This window comes from Bactrocera tryoni, chromosome 3 (genome assembly GCF_016617805.1).
Source record: "Bactrocera tryoni isolate S06 chromosome 3, CSIRO_BtryS06_freeze2, whole genome shotgun sequence".
NCBI lineage: Eukaryota > Metazoa > Arthropoda > Insecta > Diptera > Tephritidae > Bactrocera > Bactrocera tryoni.
Window position 1 is genome coordinate 28,757,082 of NC_052501.1, and position 23,158 is coordinate 28,780,239.

Genomic DNA, 23,158 nt, shown 5'->3' on the forward strand with positions numbered 1-23,158 from the left:
CACAAAGAACTTTAGAGTTACTCTAGACAATAAAACAGAGTGGAATGACTCCAAGCTTGACATACTGCTGAGACACAGTACTATCCAGTGGTACACTGACGGCTAAAAACACCGGAAGGCATTGGAGCAGGCATTGCAAGACCGCATACCAAGCTATACATTCCAATGTGACGCTTTCCATGTATCTTTCAGGCAGAAGTTTTTGCTAAAAGTAAGTGCGTTGAAATCAACATCCACCGCAACTAGCGCATCGCCATTCTTAGCGACAGTTAAGCGGCACTAAAAGTGATCTCAGCATATGAGACTAAATCGCGTTTGTAGAGGAATGCATAGGAAGGTCGAACCGCCTATCTTTGTGCAACCTGGTACACCTAATCTGGATGCCTGGGCATAAAGGGGTAGCAGGAAATGAGCTAGCCGACGAACTAGCGCGCTCTGTGGCAGCGTCCAAGATGATCCCACACTCTTAACGAGCTGTTCCGCACGGAGGAGAGAGTGGGGAGAGATCAGCACTGGCAGCAGGCAGCAGAAGCGCGTCATGCTACTAGGAAGGTACAACCTTTCTAGGTTCCAGGGAAATAATTAACCTCCCCCACGACAAATTCCGCCTCCTCGTCGCGCTCTACACAGGGCACTGCAGGCTCAGGAAGCACATGTCCAACATGGGCATAGTGTCTTGCGCAAACTGCAGGTTCTGCGTCTTGGATCAGGAAACACCAGTACACCTAATTCTGGATTGTCCAGCAATTTGCAGAAGAAGGCTTAAGGATCTGGGTTCCATCTACCTAGACAGGAGGTTATTAAGGTTGCTGGACCTTGGTGAACATACATATGTGATATAGGAGAGGGCACAATAGACCCTAGGTCGCAGTGCAATACCTCAGTAAGAAATATCTAATATCTATGTTCATCTAGCGATCTTGGAGCAATGAACTGTTTTTTGCCTATCTTTTATGCTTCTTATAATTTGTTCTTATTTCTCAAGTGGAGTCATCTCTGCTCCCACCATATGTTATCAAATTTCACTTAGACTGACAAAAGAAAAACTAAGTTTCAAGACAAATCTGTGCTATCGCCTTCAAAGTAGTTCAAAATAGGCCGCGAGCCTATACTGCCAACGTTTCATCTAATTTTCCATACACTTCTTATAAGCCTAGCCAGGAGTGGCCTCCAGTGCCATCAGCGAATTTTGGTTTTGCCTTATTTTTGGAGCATCATACGCTTAGATTGTTGGACAGTTTATCGATTTGGTTGGCGCGGTCAGTTAAGATGAACCAGTCTCGATTAATTTTGATCCGATGAATTTGAGAGTGCTGCCTTTGGAACTCATCTCGATTCTCCGTGCAATTTCCAACTATTCTATAGCCAAGAATCGTATTTAAAATAATTACGCAATATTCAATATACCCAGTAGGCAATTACGACCCAACTTTTTCGAAATAATATAATAATGCCAAACATACATACATATGTATGTGTATGTATTGTATATGACAGCAGTGTAAATGTAAAAAACTGCGGCAACTTAGTGCTGAAATTCGATTGCAGTAAACTAAATATTGAAGAAAAAATAACGGTGATTTATTGTACTTATTTATTACGTTGTTGTTTGGCTATTTGCGTTGCTTGGCTGGTTGGTTGCTTGGTTGATTGTTGCAGCAACACACTGAGAGAAGGTCAAATGTCAATTTATGCCGCGTGCGCAGCATGATATTTGGATATTAAACGAACGAAATGAAACGAAACCATTGCAACAGCTCAACTTGACAACAGCAACAACAACGAGCACAACAAAGCTATTGCGATGAACTCACAGTGTGTGTAGACAGACATAAAAACTGACTATTGATAAACTTTATTGCCGCACAACACACACACACACACACGCATTGTTAATTTTATGTATGTATGTGTGGTTTAGCCTGCATTCCAATATTTTTCGCATTTTATGACGCGAGCAATAAAAAGCAATTTTCTTTAGTACAATTAACGGATTCAATAATTCAACTGTTTACCAATTTTTTAAGTAAATTTAAATAAAACGTATCTTTTTAAATTGACGAATATTTTATTTACTTTTACTCACCTTTTCTTGGTGAAGAAGCTGCACATTTGCCAGAACCGCCGATATGGTCGGTTTTATGGGAGATATGTTATATAGTGGGCCGATCTTGCTGATTCCGACGATGATCAATATAATATCAAAATGCACATACGTATTAACTTTCATGGCAGTATCTCAAAAACTGGCAAAAACACATTTTTATAATCCCTTAAAGCCTTCACCTTAAAATTGGTTAGCTCGAAACAAGTTTTTGAGCCATAGTCTCTTGTGAAAACTTGTTCAGAATGTTCCACATTTCACGTATACGCGATTTTTAAGGTTTTTTGGTTACCTTACTGGTATCATTAGAATATCGGAAGGATCAGTGAAAACTATTTTAAAAGATTATTTGGGCCTAAGGAAACTGAAAGCACGATTGATTCCAAAATCACCAAATTTTTTAATGTTTAGCGTTAACGTCTGTGAAACAACGCTTTCCGACTACCAGGATGTCATGAAACGTATTATTACCCGCAAACAGACGAGCAATCGGCCAAATATCGTGGCAAGGTGAGCCGAAGCCGTAAAAACCACGTTAAAGCAGGTCAAAAATAAAGGTTATCTTTCACACAATACGCTCAATAGAACCTTATATACGATGTTGAGGAGGCTTATCCCAGGGTAGTTGGCGCTGATTATGGGGTCTCTCGTTTTTTGAATTGCGCAGAGCACACCGAAATTCCAATCGTCGGAATGCATGCTTCTTATCAGCTCTTCGCCGCCATATTTGAATAGCTCATGCAAGTCGTGTGGAAAATCGTTCGGCTGTCTGTGTATTGTGATATCAGCTTCTCGACGTCAAATCTTTCTTGTGTGACAAGATAGTGGTCCGAGTTAGTGTTAGGTCCTCGAAGCGTACGCACGTCTAAAACATTGGAGACGAGTCTTCCGTCTATCACAACATGATCAATCTGGTTGGTGGCTTTTCGATCCGGAGACAGCCGAGTAGCTTGATGAATTTTCTTATGCTGTAATCTAGTACTAAAGATAACCATATTTCGGGTCCCGGCGAAGTCGATCAGCCTCAACCCATTTGGGGATGTTTCCTCATGGAGGCTGAGTTTCCTGACAGTTGTGCTAAAGATACCTTCTTTGTCCACTCTGGCGTTAAAGTCGCCTAGCACAATTTTGACATCGTGGCGGGGACAGCTCTCATAAGTGCGCTTCAAGTGCACATAAAAGGCATCTTTGGTCACATCGTCCTTCTCTTTCGTCGGGGCATCGTCCTGTTGAAGAACTTCGCTTTAATGCAGATTGTGGCTACACGTTCATCCCCCGGGGTGAATTCCAGTGCTCGGCGACGGAGTCTGTCTCCACCACGAATCCCACACCGAATTTACGCTTCTTTATATGGCCACTGCAGTAAATGTCATAAGTACCTACTCGTCTCAGTCCTTGTCCCGTCCATCGCACTTCTTGGACGGCGCTGATGTCAGCCTTTACTCTAACTAGGACATCAACCAGCTAGACAGCGGTACCTACCCAATTAAGGGACCCAACATTCCAAGTGCATGCCCTCAAATAGTAATACTTAATGCGTTCGCCATGGTCGTCATCATAAGGAGGGACTCTCGTCCGAGGCTGTTGTTTAGTTTTCATTGGGGGCGTTTTTTACTTGGCGGGTCCCAAATCCAGCGCACAACCCTGTGTAGGGATGGTTCGCCGGAAATCAAGCTTAACAACTATTTCGAGCATTTGAAAGATTTTGAAGAATAAATGAAGAATTTTAAAATTATGAACAAAGTCTTACTATTTTCAACAAATTTTGTGACATTAAAAATTATAAATTCGTGAGTGCAAGCCATGGCCCAGTCCAAAAGCACACATATTTTGTTCCAAATAAGCTCATTTAGACATACATACATATTTACAATTCGGCGATAGCACATGGCTAAATTTAAGTACGGCCCAATCTTGCCTGCACATTGAACTTCAGTTGCTTTTTTCCTTCCTTTTGTTCTACTTTTAGTATTGAAATATTTTGATATATTTAATGCGAATATAATGTATTATCTCAAGCATTGTTTGTATTTACCGAACTGTATGCGAATTCGCATAAAACGCGATTAAACGAGCGTGTAATGCGAAATTAATCAACACTGAACGCCAGAGAAATCGAATTTTTCAGCGTTTGTTAATTTTCGCCCTTCATAAATATTTACGTATATACGTCGAAAAGGAAGTACGTAATAATAATAAATAAGATTTATATATTTAATTTTTTTTTCGAACGAAGTCTAGTTAATTAACACATTCCTTGGCTTGTTGTTGTTGCATACATAACCTTGGCAAGTTTCATTTACACTAATTATTCGAATTAGAAGGTTTCAAAACTCGCTCTGCAATAGCTTAATATTGGGAAACAATATATAATCGTATGATTAATTAAAGCTATATGTAGAGGCTGTAATGGAGTTAAAAATTGTGACATACGGCTATACTGTCTCTTGTTTTGAAGATAATTAAAATACTCGGAGCTAAATCGCAGTGGTCAATGGACCTTTCAACAAAATCCCAGCTGTCCCTAGTTTCTTAAAAAACAAAGCTGGTACTAAGACAACAATAATGTGAGCTATAATTCGACCAAAGGAGATTATTACTCACAAAAACTGCAAACACACTTCTCTAAGTCGTACTGTGAGATCGGCGATTTATTACATAGACCGGTCCCTACGCACTACTTGGTTCTTCCATTGGATGCGTGGGCGCCCTTACTTCGGTTTGTGCTGAAGCGTCATCTTCTATGCATACGGCATGACTATTAACTATATCTATGTCGCGGTGGAGCTCACACAATTCGTGATTCCCTCGACGACTCCAAACCCTTTGCAGAGAACAGTTCTCTCGAATGGTCCAAGTGCTTTCTTATCTCGGTTTGTCTCGGCCATGATTCGCGCCGTATAATAGGACTGAAATAATAAGAGACTTTTTGAGCACAATTTTTGTTCATCGAAAGAGGAATCTGCTTCTCAATTGCCTACTGATCCCAAAGTACCACCTGTTGTCAAAAGATATTTTGCGCTTGATCACCAAACTTAGATTGGTGGAGGTATTTTGCTAGTTCCGAGAGAGTAACCTTTTCAAATTTATACTGGCATAGTTCCCAAGACATGAAATTTGTGTGTGTTCTCCAAGAAATTTGTCTTACCTTCGTTCATCACAAGACCAACCTCTTTCGCTTCTTTTTTGGACTGGAAAAGGCTGCGATATCATCTACGTATCCAGTAGTATTGTACTTTTAGAGTAGTCGGTGCCACTACTCTCTTTTTACTCAGTCTCTTCAGGTGTCGAAAAACGTTGACCTGTTGTTAATTTTATATGAGGGAGAATAAAAAGAAGTCATTCGGTGCCAAGTGAAGACTATACGATGACTCATCAAATCGATGTTTTGTCGTATTGTCTTGGTGAAAGTGATCCTCCTTCGGCGGTTGGTTTTCCAGATTTATTGAAAGACAACTTGCAAATGATTATGTAAATCTCTGGGTTCTGCGTTGTTCTGATGGTATGGTAAATCTAAGATTCCTCCCCTGTTTCGATGCCTTAAAAGTGTTTCGAAACATTGCTCTCGTATTTTTTTTTTTTACATTTCACTCGACCAATCGAACATTTTTTTAAATCAAAGATTGAACGTATGCTTGTCCCACTAATCCCTATAGATGTTTCAATCTCTTGATAGTTCACATGACGATCTTGCAATATCAGTTTGCGCACAGCATCTAATAGTTTCTGGAACAATAACAGATTTTGGACGACCTTCACGAATTCCATAAACAATAGTTATGGAAGGAGCCACATCGTAAAAATTTAATTAAGCTCATATGCTGTGTTACTGAAATAATCCACGTCGAAAGTTGTAAAAAATAATCGCGCGAAAATGTTTGCGATTTTATTCCATTTTTTGCTGATATGAATATTTTAAGTTACTGTGGCCAACACAAATAGCGTTCGTATGTCAAAATAAGCGCGAGTTTTTGTGTTTTCTATTGATACAAATTATTCACGGAGGTTCGAGATCGCGTTGATGACGAACCGCATCCAGGATGGCCATCAACATCAACTGATAATCAACGCGTCAATAAAATAAAGAAGTCAGTGAAAACCGTTTTGAAAAAAAATTTGGGCCTAAGAAAAATGAAAGCGTGATTGGTTCCAAACTCACTCAGTTTTTTGGAAAAACAGCGTCGCGTTAACGTCTGTGAAATAATACTTTCCGACTATCAGGATGTCTTGAAACGTATTATTGCTGCCAATGAGTTTTGAATCTATGCTTACGATCCGGAAACAGTCAAAAAACAAGGTTGACAGTTTCCTTCGATTACCAAAGTGTGTTGCACTCCGAATTCCTTCCGACAAACTGTCGTCAAGGAATACTACTTGCGCGTTATGCGTCTTTTGTGCGAAGCTTTTCGCAAAAAGAGGACGGAATTATGGGCCGTGAACTCTTGGTTTTTGCACCACCATAATACGCCGTCGCATACTGCATTGATTATTCGTGAGCCTTTCGCCAAATAAACCATTGTCGTGCCGCAACCACCGTATTCGTCTAATTTAGCTCCGTGTGATTTCTGTCCATACAGCAAACTCAAACGATTGTTCGGGGAAAGCTTTTTTCCAGTCAATTGAAGATATTAAACGTAAATGGTATTTTCGGCAAAATCAATTTATTTTATTCAAAATCTTCTGCTTCAATACAGCTTGTTGCACGGTCCAAAAGCATGTCGAACGAGTGTTTTAGCTCGTTGGCCGGTGTGGCCGCCAGTATGCCCGTGCAAACCTTTTGAATGGCCTCTACGTCTGCATAACACTTTCCTTTCATGGGTAAATGCATTTTTCCGAAAAGGAAGAAGTCGCAAGGTGCCATATCAGGTGAATACGGGGAGTGGTTAATGGTTAAAATGTGATTTTTGGTCAAATAATCGTCCTTCGAATGTTGGATTCTGAGCAATTTTTGGTCGTCAGTCAATTTGTGCGGAACAAACCGTGCACATACCTTTGGTAAACCCAAATGTGCGGTCAAAATGCGATAAATCGATGTTTTGGAGACATTCAATTCTATTTCCATGAATTTCAATGATGATTTCGTCTGATTTTTGATGAATTCATGCACAGTTTCGATGGAATTTCCGGTGACAACGGATTTTGATTGGTCCACGTGTTCATTGTCATTTATGTCCTCACGATCACTTTGAAAACGTTGAAACTGAGCACTCTGCTATGGGATAGGCAATCATCGCCATAAACTTGTTTCATCAATTGAAACGTTTCGGTAAAAGTTTTACCAATTTTAAAACAAAATTTAATGTTGGCTCTTTGTTCGAAGCTCATTTTCGCACCGATAACACAAACATAGTGACACTTAAAACGCAATAACTTCACTTCCAATAAATGAAATGTCATGAAATTCTCACTGGACAATCGATAAAGATTGCAGATTCTAACGCACCAGTCGACATATAGATGGCGCCACCGGCGGGCGCTAGATTCAAAAAGTCCTGTTTACTTTGGAACGCCCCTTGTATGTTGTTGAAAAATAAATTAAGAATTTTGAAATTATGAACAAAGTCTTACTATTATCGCTCAAAGTGGCACGATTTGTATATTAGAAATTCTTGTAATCCCGCACAAATATTATCAATTAAATAAATGGGTCTTACTTTCTTCCCGTATGAATTTTCAGCTCACAAAGCTATTCCATATGAAATCAATTCATATCAATTAATGCAATTTTACTATCTATGCACATAATTCCAATTAAAATTTCTATTATTCGCTTTCTGCTTATCGCACGTTTTTCTGCTTGAACTAAGCTAGATTTCTAATTATCAATTAAATTTCTCGAAATCGCAGCAAAAGATGCCACTTATGCAATTCAAATGCATTTTGCTTTATCAATATTCTGCTGCTCCACTTTAACGGGTCACCATTCTGCTGCAGATTGAGCGAAGGCGAATGCTGAATTTCGTATGCACGAGACGTGGAACGAGCATACATGCAGCAGCGCAGTGTGTTCGTGATAAGAAGATTGTGCTTCTTTTGCAGAATAATTTATGTACGATTTATTATTCAATGTCCTAAACTTTTTTGCGTGAACACAAAAGAAGCGCACCACATTCCGTTAGCCTGGTGAAATGGAAAGCTTTTAGGAACTTTGTCACGCTTTCGCTTTATTTATGTTGACACATTTAAGAGGACGAATGTTGGAGGTTGTTCAATTGATAACTTTTCTAGCGCTAAATTTACAAAATCTAAAATTAAATATATAATGTTTTTAATTGTGTAAAAAATACACATCTGCAAAGGCTTTAGATGTATAATTTCTTCCAGAGAAATGTTTATTAAGCTCTTCGGAAGAGAATTTCTATATATAGTAAATACCTCTGATGGAGATGAGTCACAACTCTCGCTCATGGACCGCATCAAGTACCTTGGTGTAACTGCTGTGGAAGAAAGAGTAAGAAAGGCCAGCAATGCGCCATAAATATGTAGACAAATAATTGGCACAACCTGGAGACTCTCTTCCTCTGTTGTTGTAGCGACAGAATTCTGCCGAGTTGACAGTCCTTGACAAGATAAAAAATCCGGGTCCGTTCCGGTTACGTAGAACCGACTATCGTGGGAACGGACTTTATCTATGTCTCATTCACTAGTGCTTCACAGCTATTGTTAGACCAATTCTTCTCTACAGTGCAGTAATATGGTAGACATGCGTACGGAAATCTACACCAAGCCAAGGGAAAGGGTTCAAAAGTTCGCTGCGCTGTGTATAACGGGAGCGCCATGGATCACTCTAATGATGGCTCTTGAACTAGTGCTAAACCGACACCAATAGACCTCTTCCTTAAAAACGGCGGGGTGACTACTGGCTGCATGAGAATTTATATATAGAACCTTCGGGTATAGCTCGGTACGTAATGGCCGTTTGGTAAGCTCTTCTAACTATAAGATACCACTTTTCAATTGGGAAGGAAAATTAACTCCGAACATCCAGCTTTTTTCGAAAAATAAGAACGGAGCTGATGCATGGATATACTGTCCAGCGTTAAGAAGAAGTCAGGCGTTTTTGCTTCCAGACCACTGTAGTATATTTCACGCAGAGGTTTTTGCTATTGGGGAAAACTGCGGAAGTAGCCTCTAATGCACCACCAGGCACCTTCAGTCAGCCAAGCAGCGATCAAGAAGGTAAACTCATTACGCATATCGGGCAGAAATCCCTTGAGATGCAGGACAGCAATGACATTGTCGCTAGAAACAAACTACTGGATGCCAGGTCACAATAGCATCGATGGCAATGAGATAGTAGACGAGATTGCCAAGAGTGGTGGTCTGTCATTCGATAACGAGACTGATATTTGTAAACCCATCGTCTTTACGACGATTTGGACTGCAGCATGAGACAAGAAAGGTTAAAATCCGATGGAATGACCTATCAGTATACAAAACTGCAAAAGTCGGATGCAAAGCGGTAGATCAAAAATACACAAAGTTCCGGTTCAATATTGATAGAAGAAATTGTAGGAACATGCTTTGAATACACACTGTTCACAGTCTGGTGTGGCGGCATATGCTTGCAGATGGCATTACGAAAGATCAAAATTGGTCTAAGCGTGGATCACAACCTAACTTAAATACCTCAGAAGCTTTGCTGTTGAACTATCGTCCATTACTCGAAGTGACAATGATTGACTTTGGATACTGTAAGAGATTTAAGGAATCTGTGTTCAGCCCTTGCAAGGTCTCAAAGGTATCGAAATTTATTTTAAACTGATAGTGTGGTACAATATTGCTCCCTTACAGAGTAAGTGTCTCAAATTCAGGAGCGAGATGGCTGTCACTTCGCACCATATAAACTTTCGAAACTTTATCGAATAAAAATTGCAATTCATGCTTTGATACTCTTTTTCTCGCTCCGACCGTATTCATTTGTAAAAAAGTTATTTAATTACAGACCCGTGCGACACTTGAAATTCTCATCAAGTTAATGCAATAAAAGACATATGTATGCTTATGCTTAACGACTAAAAATGTGCTCTCATGGTATATGGTATTCGTCGATTTCACTTAATAGTTAAATTACAGCTACATAATTTTTATTATTAATGAGCTCATTTAAGCAATTTTCCTTTCCTTATTATTATTACATAATATTCTTTATCACAAGTGCCCGTTTATGATCAATATTTTGTTTTGTATACATACATATGTATATACTGCGGGCGCATGCACTAGGTGATGACTAGGATAACATAAATAACTTATTTTTATATACTTATCGATGAATCATTCTCATTTCCGCACCAACCAAGAGCCAACCATTAAAGCGTCCACTAAATGTCATATAATATTCAATACTCTGCATAATGATTGAAATTCATGTTGTCTCATTTTATTTGCAGAAATCGAGTTGGGCACAAAATGCATCGTGGAGATGGAAAAACAGCAGACAATTCTGCAAAATCCGCCATCGCTGGACAAATTGGAGAGGTAAGCGAGGCTTTTTTGCAGTTATATGCATATTCTTATGTCTATCTGTATATATATAATGTCTAGTAGTATATAACTAGTAGAAAATTTGAGTAGCTACCTCGTAGGAAAATATGTAGATTTTGTACAAACTAGGTTAGGTTAGATTAGATGGCTGATCTAGAGAAATCGCACGTGTTCCGTGCTATACGTAGTCCTTTGCAGCCGTAAAAAAGGAAGAACTCCTGAGTTCAATCCTATAAATTAGCATAACGCCTAGTAGCCAATACAAATGTACACAGGCATTTAATTTCCTTTCCCGCCAGTTCCGTGAGATGTCTGAAGGTCTGCGCTTTCAAGTCCAAGTTGAAGTCTTGACCTCCCAAACGTGGGACAGTCAGGAAGGAAGTGTTGAGCTGTTTCCACCTTATATTTTCCAAACAGCTTCTGCAAATGGCATCTGGATCAAAGCCCCATAACTAGGGAGTGACTAGTCTTACTGAGGGCAAAGCGTTTACTAGATCTCTTTCGATTGATCTGGGGTCGAAATCACATGTATCGATGGTGGAAAAGCGCTGACCAAGCCGCCGCGAAGCCCAGCTATCTAGTAGTTGAACACAAAAATATACGGGGGCACCGACCCGCTCCCATTCTACTAATAGCAGTTCTAGGTTGCCTCGCACCCAGGCTTATGACAAAGACATCCGATGCTATTGATAGTGAGGTTATGCAGTCCTTGACGAACCGTGAATGCACTATTAACTCTCATCACTTGCTGATGAGCGCCGCCCGTTGAACGCTCTCGAGTTTCTTTGCAAGTGTGGTATCATTTTGAGCACTCCACCACATAAAGGACTTGGCAATGGTGTCGGAACGGCTATATGTTTGTATGATATTCTATGCGAGGTTTTGTAATTTTAGAGTTCTTAACGGCGTCGTTGGAGAAACTTGCAAAAAATCAAATTCGAAGTTCCGTTTTCTTTAGTGCATTTCACCATTTTATCCATGGAGAAAATAAAAAAATAATGTAAAGCAGCTGGATATATCTAAGGAGCAAGAGGCTTCTAGATGATAGGTTTAGGAGTAGATTTAAGACTGTTTGGACAATAACCCTAACGGTCGGATAAATTAAGAGTACCTCCGGGACGTTTCGTTTGTTGAGGATAACCCGGACTTCAGATTCTTTCTTAGGTTGGGTTTCCTTCTTATCTGATAGGTCGGAGTTATGCCTCGGCGCGAGTTGAGGATTGGGTGAATGTGATTGCGGAGTAACCGATGTACTCGGACGTTAGGAATTTCAAAGTGTGCGAATTAGCTGAACTGACGGACTATTAAATGTTAGCGGTGTGATCTCCACTAGTTGGGATGTCGAACAGTTAAGGTCGTTTGGTATGTTTGCGCGTAATTTTTTAGACGACAGCTTTTTCACCTGTTTTTAAACACCTTCTAACTGAGAATGATTGTAAGCTTCTGGTCACCAGTCCAGACCAGCATGGAAGCTCAACTGGTAGTAGTTCCGGCTGCGAGTTCTGACAGATGACTTAATTCTGCTAGCACGGGAAGTCTGTGGAGTTCGCTTCAACCTGTTTATGCGGCACAGCCCTTCGGGAAGTATCGCAGTGTTTTCCATTAATAACCAAATGCATTGCAACCCGGTGCCGGCAGAGGTTTTAGATGGTCTCGAACCCTACCAAGGTGGTTATTGAGTCCATTACACACTACTAATTGGTACTGAAAAATCCCTGACATTTTAAAGGTCTTTTGTGCGCCTGGGGTAAGGCAGTCGTTAGCAGGTATCCGCATTAAACATACTGGTTGTTGTCCGAACCTGTCGAAACAGCACATTTCCTGGGTTAGATGATTTCGATGACAATTAGTTTGCGCCTTTCAGAGAAGCCATGTCTCCAAAGACAGTTAGATACGGATGAATCAATTTGTTTCGTAATCTTTATAATTCCAAGCACGATTTGCATATGATTTCGACCGAGCTACTATATCAAGAAACTTACGCATCATATTCGAAACTGCTTAAAATTTTCCTGCAGGGCATACACCACTTGCAGCACATAATTGTAATGTCTATTTCTGATTTAATGCTCGCGCACGTGCTCCTTTGCATAACTAAGCCTATTTGACCATAATTATTGCGAAAATTGTCGCTGCTTGCTATGCGCTTGTACACGCTTTCATTTTTCGGATAAATTATATTTATATATTTTTTTATTGTTGCAGAAAACCACCCAAGACATTTGCATTCGATCACTGCTTCTACTCGTTAAATCCCGAAGACCAGAAATTCGCCTCACAGGAGTCCGTCTTCGATTGTGTGGGACGTGATATACTCTATAATGCATTCCAAGGCTACAATGCCTGCATATTCGCCTATGGCCAAACAGGTGAGTACACACACATACACATACTTATTTCTTACAAAAATGTTGGAACATTTTATTTATTTGTTGTTTTATTTTTCATCCCTTCATCATAGGCTCCGGCAAATCATACACAATGATGGGTTCGCTTGAGTCCAAAGGCATCATACCACGCCTCTGCGATGAGCTCTTCTCAGCCATAGCCAATAAAACGACACAAGATCTCATGTATAAGGTGGAGGTGTCCTACATGGAAATCTATAATGAAAAAGTACATGATCTGCTCGATCCGAAACCAAATAAACAATCACTCAAGGTGCGTGAACACAATGTGTTGGGTCCATATGTGGATGGTCTGTCGCAGCTGGCGGTCTCCTCATACAAGGATATTGACAATCTCATGACCGAGGGCAATAAATCGCGTACTGTCGCCGCAACAAATATGAATGCGGAATCGTCACGTTCGCATGCTGTTTTCTCGGTGGTGCTCACACAAATACTGACCGATCAGGCGACCGGTGTGAGCGGTGAGAAGGTGTCACGTATGTCGTTGGTGGACTTGGCTGGTTCCGAACGCGCTGTGAAGACTGGTGCTGTTGGCGATCGACTCAAGGAGGGCTCCAACATTAATAAGTGAGTTTGTGTCTCTGGGTTTTTTGGGGTAGGGGGGCATTATGTATTGTAAAACTTATTTTAGTTATTAAAAAGCTTATATATTCTTAATTTACATAGCTTTTCATAACTTTTATTTACATTTTTCCAGATCACTCACCACACTGGGTTTGGTCATTTCGAAGCTGGCCGATCAATCGAATGGCAAAAAGAGTGGCAACGACAAATTCGTACCCTATCGCGACTCCGTGCTCACATGGCTGTTGAAGGACAATTTGGGTGGTAATTCAAAAACCGTTATGGTTGCCACAATATCACCATCGGCCGATAATTACGAAGAAACGCTCTCGACGCTGCGTTATGCCGATCGTGCCAAGCGTATTGTCAATCATGCTGTCGTCAATGAGGATCCAAATGCACGCATCATACGCGAATTGCGTCTGGAAGTGGAGGCGTTACGTAATATGCTCAAACATGCAACCGGTTCGCCAGTGGGCGATGTACAACGCGTCGATATTCACGACAAGCTCGCGGAAAGTGAGAATCTGATGAAGCAAATCTCACAAACGTGGGAGGAGAAGCTCGTGAAAACCGAACGCATACAAAACGAACGTCAGCAGGCGCTCGAAAAGATGGGCATTAGCGTGCAGGCGAGCGGTATTAAAGTGGAGAAGAACAAATATTATTTAGTCAATTTGAATGCTGATCCGTCCCTGAATGAGTTGTTGGTTTACTATTTAAAGGTGAGTGTTTGCGGTGTTGGTGTAGCTTTTTTTTTGGGTTCGAGTTTGGGTTTGCGGCGATATGACGTTATATGAGCATTATAATTCGGAACAGTTATTTTTGGATTCTTCATGTCTTTTTTTTTTGCGATAATCGGGTTCGCATAACCGAAACGTACCCAGAGCTCCTTACGTTCGTAGATTTCCATCTACGCAGCATTCTCGAGACACATTCGGAGAATGTTTTCTAACTGTGCAACTACAACCACAACAACAACAGAGATACCTGTCATCCAATTAGATCTTGGTTCTATATTGTTCAAGTAATTTTTTTATGTAGTGTACAGTTGGTTGTTAATGTTGTTATAGCGGCTGAAAACATACCTTAAGAAATTTCGAGGAATGGTGTCGAGTTGGCAATTCTTGGACAGGTAAAAATCCGGGTCCGTTCCGGTTACTTAGACCTGACTGTGGGAACGACGGTGTAATAATCCTGTTGTTGTTGTAGCTGTAGAAATTCGAAAAATGGTGCCGAGTTGATATGTCGGATAACAAATCGGGTCCGTTCCGGTTACTTACAACCGACTGCTCCGCTATTTTTTCCATCTATGTACTACTACGAACGTTGTTGTTGTATTAGTAACACAAAAAAATTTTAAGATTCCGGTTTTTTTCTAGTTCATTGAGAATCTTTTTTTTTGAAAAATTATGCTTTTTCTTGCTTCAACAACAACATTCCTCCAATTCTTTGAGATCGCTGCCCAAAGAAACACCGTTGTTCACAATTTTACCTTCTAACTTTTGTTGTGCTGTTGTTATTGCAGCCGACAACAATCTCGACTTAAATATTTGGATATTTGATATTGTCTCTACCAGTTTTACAAATTTTGAATTTATTCCTTTTGTTTCCAGGAACGCACCCTAATCGGTGGTCATAGCATTTCCGGCCAACAACCAGACATACAACTATCCGGCCTTGGTATACAACCTGAACATTGTGTCATTGTCATCGAAGACGGTGGCCTCTTTATGGAACCCATACAGGGTGCCCGTTGCTTCGTCAATGGTTCGGCAGTGCTGGAGAAGATCCCACTGCACAATGGCGATCGCATACTCTGGGGTAATCATCATTTCTTCCGTGTTAATTGTCCGAAGAGCGCCAATGCCAACATGATCTCGGAACCACAAACCCCGGCCCAGCTGATCGATTATAATTTTGCGCGCGATGAGATAATGCAAAACGAACTGAGCAATGATCCCATACAAACGGCCATCGCGCGACTCGAGCGCCAACACGAGGAAGACAAGCAAGTGGCACTGGAGAAGCAGCGACAGGTGAGAGCCAACAACAAACTTGTGTGCGCCGTTATTATTATTAATTTTTTTTACCACCCATTCGTAGGAGTATGAGCGCCAGTTCCAGCAGTTGCGTAACACCTTATCGCCCAGCACACCCTACGCACCGTACACACCATACGATCCCTTGCGTTTGGGTAAGATTACACCGAACACACCCACATCGCAAATGCGCGTTGAGAAGTGGGCACAGGTATGTACCGTTATGCCGTTATTTATTTTGGATTCATTAACAGCTATTAGCTTATTACACATTAATTTCAAAAAGTATAGACATACATAAATATTTACATGTTAATTTGTATATTTAGGAGCGTGATGAGATGTTCAGGCGTTCGCTGGGCCAATTGAAAAACGATATTATGCGCGCCAATGCGTTGGTGCAGGAGGCCAACTTCCTCGCCGAGGAGATGGAGAAGAAGACAAAATTCTCAGTTACTTTACAAATACCGCCAGCCAACTTAAGTCCAAATCGGCGGGTAAGTGTAGAACTTTTAGCTGAAATTTTAATACATGCATAAATTTAATTAGGTTAGGGGCTTTTACAAAAATTTGTTTCATCATTAAACATTATATGCCGAAAAATATGTAATGTATCAAGGAGCTTTCGTATACATACTATATGTATATTATTATTTCCCGAACATATCCTGTTTGGTATCGTAAGGAAGGATCTATAAGTACCCATAGATTTTTCCAAGGGTCCCTGCTCGTCAGTCGTTTCTTCTTTTTGCTATTTGGCGGAGCTCATCGTTCCATCGACAGCGGTACTCGCCGTTGCCAATGCGCAAAGGACCATAAATCTTCCGTAGAACCTATCTCTCGAAAACTCGTAACGGCTTCATCACATGTTGTCATCGTCTATACCTCTGCTCCATAAAGCAGGACGGGATGAAGAGTAACTTGTAGAGTTTGGTCTTTGTTCGTCGAGGGAGCACTTTACTTCTCGATTGCCTACTCAGTCCGAAGTAGCACCTGTTAGCAAGAGTTATTCTGCGTAGGATTTCAAGGTTTGTTTGTGTTAATGCTAGTTTCAAGATAGACGAGATTATCTACGACGTCGAAGTTAACACTCTTAAGGTCGACTCAGTCAAAAGTAGCACATGTTGGCAAGAGTGATTCTACTATAGGGAGTCCCCTTGTCAGAAACCTGGCTTGGTATCAAACGGCTCGGAGAGGTCCTTCCCGATTACTAGTTTGAGCACTGATACGGATTGTGGCTAGACGTTAATCCGCCGGAGTTGACTGTTGGGATTCGACGAATGAGTCTTTCTCCCACACCGAATTTCTGTTCCTATATATGGCCGTTGTAATAAATGTCACAAGGACCTACTCGTCTCCGTCCTTGTCCCGTCCAACGCATTTCTTTGGCGACATCAAACAGCTGGGCATCAGCACCTTCCCAATTTAGAGACCTGTCATTCTAGGCGCATGCCCTTAAATCATAGTCCATATTACGTTTGCTGTGCTCGTTATCAAAAGTGGAGTTTTTCATCCGAAGCTGTTGTTTGCTCTTCATTTAGAGTGGTTTCTAAGTGGGGAGTCCCAAAGCCAGCGAACAACCTCGACGACCTCGGCGAGTAGTATAGAGTTTTGTACACGTTTATATAGCTAGCCGCTTGTTTTAAGACCGACGCCAGCTCGCAGATGCACCTCTGGTGAATAGACGCTGCAATTAGATTTCAGCGAACCCTTAAACCAAATATGTTGAAGTGGCTCCACTGAAACTTCATATCCTTTAGCCGTGACCCCAGGTTCCACATGGGTTGGCTACCGCATCTTACACAAGAGTTACTCACGTTTCCAGTAGGAATTCCAGAGTAGGAATTGAGTATAGCCCTACGACTGTAACTGCTTACACAGAAGAATGAAAATCCAGTTCTCATATGGAAAAGTTTTTTATTTGACGAGATGTCTACACGAAATTTGACATGGTATATTGTCCAAGGAAAGTCTACAATCTCCGAACATATTGTTCTGATAAAGTTCTTGTATGCAAACTTTTTTATTTGGGAAGGATATTAACGTTGTTTTATTATTAGTTTATATTATACATATATATATATTGTATGTATATTCCTTTAATTCTCTCCAACAACTATTTAAATGTTTCCTTTTCATTTATTTTTGCTTTACAGCGCGGCGCTTTCGTCAGCGAACCAGCCATTTTGGTGAAACGCACGAATTCCGGCAGTCAAATTTGGACCATGGAGAAGTTGGAGAACAAGCTAATTGACATGCGCGAAATGTATCAAGAGCACAAGGAGCGCCTTTTGAATGGCTTGGTAAGTTCGCCACACTCCACGCATTTCTCTTCATCAATACGCTCTCAAAGCTTGTATAAATAAATAAGCCAGTTTGTATGTATGTGTGCTAACAATGCTATTCCATTTCAACATTTCTGCATTTCTCCATTTTAACTAACCCATTGCCATTCGCTCAAAACACACTGCTCGAAAAAACTAACTAAATAAATAATAAAGCCTGTCGTTGAAACATACTCCGACGATGAAGATAGCGATGAGGTAATTGTTACTTACAACATACTCTTCCACATGAATATGCCTACCAAATACTCTCTCTCTCTCCTTTGCATACCCCACTTCTTTCAACACACACAACTACAAATTTATTGAAGCCTTTTACTAACTTCTGCTGCATTTACAGGAGAGTGAAAACTCCAAATCGTTGGATCCGTTCTACGAGTCGCAGGAGAATCACAATCTGATCGGTGTCGCCAACATATTCCTTGAGGTACTCTTCCACGATGTTAAGCTGGACTATCATACGCCCATTATAAGTCAACAAGGTGAAGTTGCTGGCCGACTTCAGGTCGAGGTACAACGCATTGCTGGTCAAATGCCACAGGATCGCATGTGCGAATCGATTTCCGAGTCTTCGACCGATTCACGCGACGAATACGATGATCCCGTCGATCCAATGTCCAATCAAATCACTTGCCGTGTCTCAATCAAGAGCGCCACCGGCTTGCCGCTCTCGCTATCCAACTTCGTTTTCTGCCAGTACACCTTCTGGGGCCACCAAGAGACGGTGGTGCCAGTAATCAATGCCGAAGCGCCCTCACACGATCAGAATAAAGTATTTAAATTTGAGCACACCAAGGACTTCACCGTCGCCATAAATGAGGAATTCCTAGAACACTGTATTGAGGGTGCGCTATCGGTTGAGGTTTGGGGTCACCGCAGCGCCGGTTTCTCCAAGACCAAAGGCTGGGAAGTGGAGCAACAGCAGGCTAAGGCGCGTTCGCTAGTCGATCGCTGGGCGGAATTGTCGCGTAAGATCGAATTGTGGGTGGAAATACATGAGCTGAATGACAATGGTGAATACTCGCCGGTGGAGGTGACAAATCGCACCGAAGTGCTCACCGGTGGCATCTATCAGTTGCGTCAGGGCCAACAGCGGCGCGTAAATGTGCGCGTCAAGCCGGTACAAAATTCCGGCACCTTACCGATCATCTGTCAGTCCATAGTAAATATTGCAATCGGTAGCATAAGTGTGCGTTCACGTCTACAGCGACCACTCGACTCGTATCAAGAAGAAGATCTCACCGTGCTGCGTGAGCGCTGGAGTGAAGCGCTCGGCCGCCGACGCTCCTACCTCGATCAGCAGATACAGAAACTAATCAAGAAGGAGGAAAAGACCGAGGAGGAACGTGAACGTGAGTTGAGCTTGGTGCACCAGTGGGTCTCCTTGACCGAGGAACGCAATGCCGTTTTGGTGCCCGCACCCGGTTCTGGCATACCGGGCGCGCCAGCCTCTTGGGAACCACCAGCCGGCATGGAACCGCACGTGCCCGTCTTGTTTCTCGATCTAAATGCCGACGATATGTCGGCGCAAAATACCAATGACGAATTCTCTGTTGCCGGTCAAAATTCGATACTCTCCAAAGAGCATGGACACAAATTCTACACGCTACAAATATTACAACACCTCGAAAAGGATGTCTGCTCGATTGCCAGTTGGGACTCGTCCATGCACGACAGTCAGGCTTTGAATCGTGTCACCGAAGCGAACGAGCGCGTCTACCTGATCCTGCGCACCACTGTGCGACTCTCACATCCAGCACCCATGGATTTGGTGTTGCGCAAACGCATTAGCATAAACATAAAGAAAGGTCCAAGCATTACCGATCGCTTGAAAAAGTTTCGTTTGGTGCGCGGCGAGAATGCCATACTGCAGACGGGCGTCACCTACGAAGTGGTCTCCAACATACCAAAAGCATCCGAAGAGCTGGAGGATCGCGAATCCTTGGCTCAACTGGCCGCCAGCGGCGATGACTGCTCCGCAAGCGATGGCGAAACCTACATCGGTGAGTGGTCGTTTGTTGTTGTTATGTTATATATTAATTAAATTTAATTTTTTGCGCTTAGAAAAATACACGCGCGGCGTTTCCGCCGTGGAGAGCATACTGACGCTCGATCGCTTACGCCAAAGCGTCGCCGTCAAAGAATTGGAGACTGCGCATGGTCAGCCGCTATCGATGCGCAAGACGGTCAGCGTGCCCAATTTCTCACAGGTACTGTATGCCACTCAAGCTTTCGGCTCACAATTATTCGTAGCTACGCCACCAGTCACTACCAGACACATCGTAGTTAGTTGTGTTTTTCGACACAAAAGCTTTATTATTTTCCGCCAAATTCTCGTATCACAATTTTAGCTGCTTCTACTATACTACCTACGCATACATATGTATGTACTACAATGTATATATGTATGTATGCGTGTGTATATGAATTATTTAACCGATTACTAATTTGAATTCGTAACTTTGAACTATATTACCAAGCTCTAAAACAAAATTCTTCTTTTTTCTCACTTTTTTGCGCTTTCACCTCAAAAAAAAATAAAATATTTACAAAAACAAATAACCAAAACTTAACCAAACAAATTTGAATCAATATGTCAATATGTGTGTATTGTCCTCACCAAATGTCGAACAAAATTTGAATTCTACCACCTCACCTATGTACTACAATTATTAACAAACTTATTAACCACCAACAACAAAATTGAAAAAAAAAAAACAAAAAAATTATTGAAACAAACAATATTTATTGTTGCAATGTTAATTGGTGCGTAAAAATTATGAAATAACCGCCGTCTGCACATAAACACATTCGATATACGTTGAACGTACATGTACCGTTAATTTGTAACTCTCCGTCTGTCCAACAGACGGTTAAAGAAACAACAACTGCAAGTGTAAGTATGCGAAGTGTGCAAAACGAAATTGAAAACATTTTTGACAAAAACAACAAAGTCAAGCATTAAAAGTGGATTTGAAGGCAGCAATAAGAATTTGTAATATTTGATTTTTGCTTTTCTGTGTTGTCATGGCATTTTATGCGCCGCTGTGGTGTAGTTCTAATGCCAAGAAAAAAATAAATAAAAATAATTTGAAAAATAAATATAATTTTTAGCGCATGATTTTGTAACCCAAAACAGGCAGCATAAATATATTTATTTTTTTTTTTAAATGAATTCTTAAGGGTTTGAGAGACTTAAATACTGCCAAATTAAAAAAAGAAATTAAATAAAAATTTATATAAAATCTTGCAAATTGTATTAAAATTAGTAAACTGGAATTTTTAGTTTTTCTACACGACAATAATCCATAGATGCTCGATACTTACACTCCTTTTTTTGTAAATATTTTTTATTATTTTATTTATAAATATTTATTTTTAATGAATTGAAGAAATTTTTCTTGATATTATATTTTTATAAATAATTTGTTTACTTTTATTAATAATTTTTGTTATAAACTATTTTATTAAAAAAAAATTATAAAATTTTTAATTATTATTTCTTTATAAAACTTTTTATAATTTTGCTCTTCCGATCTATATTATTTTTATTAAATGAATTCAATAATTTTTATACATAATTTTGTACATCTAATATTATTTTTTCTTAAAATTTTTTTTTAGTAATTTTTGTTACAAACTATTTGTGGATTTATGTATTTAAAAAAAGTCTTCAATATTTTTTACAAAATTTTTTAATGTTTATTGTAAATATTTTTTAATTAAATAAATTCAAAAATATTTATTACAAATTTTTGTATATTTATTATTTTTCTTTATACTTTTTATATTTATATTTGTAAAATTTCTTGATAACTTTTTTTTTTAAAGATATATATAAAATTTCCTTCTGATTTTTAAAACATTTTTAATTTTTTTATTGCTTTTATAAAATTTCTTAAAAATAAATTTTGCCAATTTTTTTTATTGAGAATATAAAGACGCTGCTACTTAAACAAAAATATTTTTTTTATTTTTTAATAATTTTTTAAAGGTTTGAAAAGTGCCGAGATCTTATAATATTTAAATAAAAATTAATGTAAAATCTTGCCAAAGTATTTATATATTAAATTTAGTAAAATTATATTTGTAATTTTTAATTTTTCTACTCAAAAATAATTTTTTTGATTACTTACACTCCTTTCATAATAAATATTTTGTTTTATTAAATGAATTGAATAAATATTTCTTAATATTATTTTTTTAAATAGTTTCTATAAAGTTTTAATAATGTTTGATAAAATTTTTATAAACAATTTTTGCATTCATTTTTAAAAAAATTTTTTATATTTTTTAATTTTTTTTTTTAAATTTTATTATAAATATTTTTTTATTGAATGAATTGAATAATTTTTATAAATATTTTATTTATCTATTATTATTTTTTTCTAAATAATTTTATTATCTATTTTTATAAAATTTCTCGACTTTTTTTAACTGTTTTTTTTTTTAAATTTTGGTTACAAATATTTTTTTTTATTAAATAAATTGAATAAATTTTGTTTTCTATTAAATGAATTCAGTCAATTTTTCACAATATTATATTTTTAAAAATAATTTTAATTTCTAAATATTATTTTTTTATTAAAAAATATAAATATTTTTTATTATTTTTAATTTATAATAATTTTTATATTTTATTTTTATAAAAATTTCATTTTACATTTTTATATTTAAAAAATTTTTTTTTTTTATATTTTGTTTTTTTTTTTTAATTTAATTATAACTAAAATTTTTACAGTTGAAAATATAAAGTTATTGTGACATTCGGGTCAAGGTAATCACCAACTTTTTATTATAAATATTGTTTTATTAAATGAATTGAATATTTTTTTTAATAATGAATTATTAAAAATAATTTATATGCATTTGCTATTATTTTTTTATTTACAGTGTTTTTGTTTTCTATAAATAATTTTTGTTTTAATAAAATTTCCTTACAATTTTCTTTTTTAAGACTTTTAATATTTTTTTTTTAAATTGCTTTAATTTTTTTTTAGATTTCTTCAATTTTTTTTACAAAAATTATTAAAAATTTATTATACATTATTTTGCCGAAAATATATACAAATTACCAGGTGACTTAGTACATGCTTAGTTAAACTACCGTTTACCCTACACTCGGGTTAAAGTAATCTCCAACAGACACTGAGTTTCAACTGGCCATGGACTGTTAACAACAATTTGCGGTTTTGCGGTTTTGCA

General features: G+C 38.8%; 1 protein-coding gene across 3 annotated transcripts in view; it reads left to right on the forward strand.

The window, feature by feature from the left end:
• The window catches only part of LOC120771282 (kinesin-like protein KIF13B), a 71,676-nt gene that overhangs the window by 29,735 nt on the left and 18,783 nt on the right, over window positions 1-23,158 (forward strand). Inside the window, exons 3-14 of one of the 3 annotated variants that reach the window (XM_040099208.1) lie at window positions 10,498-10,585; window positions 12,797-12,960; window positions 13,053-13,569; window positions 13,700-14,291; window positions 15,183-15,605; window positions 15,673-15,819; window positions 15,938-16,105; window positions 17,765-17,911; window positions 18,110-18,151; window positions 18,294-19,956; window positions 20,018-20,163; window positions 20,823-20,849. In XM_040099208.1, coding sequence (XP_039955142.1) covers window positions 10,498-10,585; window positions 12,797-12,960; window positions 13,053-13,569; window positions 13,700-14,291; window positions 15,183-15,605; window positions 15,673-15,819; window positions 15,938-16,105; window positions 17,765-17,911; window positions 18,110-18,151; window positions 18,294-19,956; window positions 20,018-20,163; window positions 20,823-20,849 — 4,124 coding nt within the window. The remainder of the gene's footprint in view (window positions 1-10,497; window positions 10,586-12,796; window positions 12,961-13,052; window positions 13,570-13,699; window positions 14,292-15,182; window positions 15,606-15,672; window positions 15,820-15,937; window positions 16,106-17,764; window positions 17,912-18,109; window positions 18,152-18,293; window positions 19,957-20,017; window positions 20,164-20,822; window positions 20,850-23,158) is intronic. The other 2 variants (XM_040099209.1, XM_040099210.1) reach the window with 2 other exon arrangements.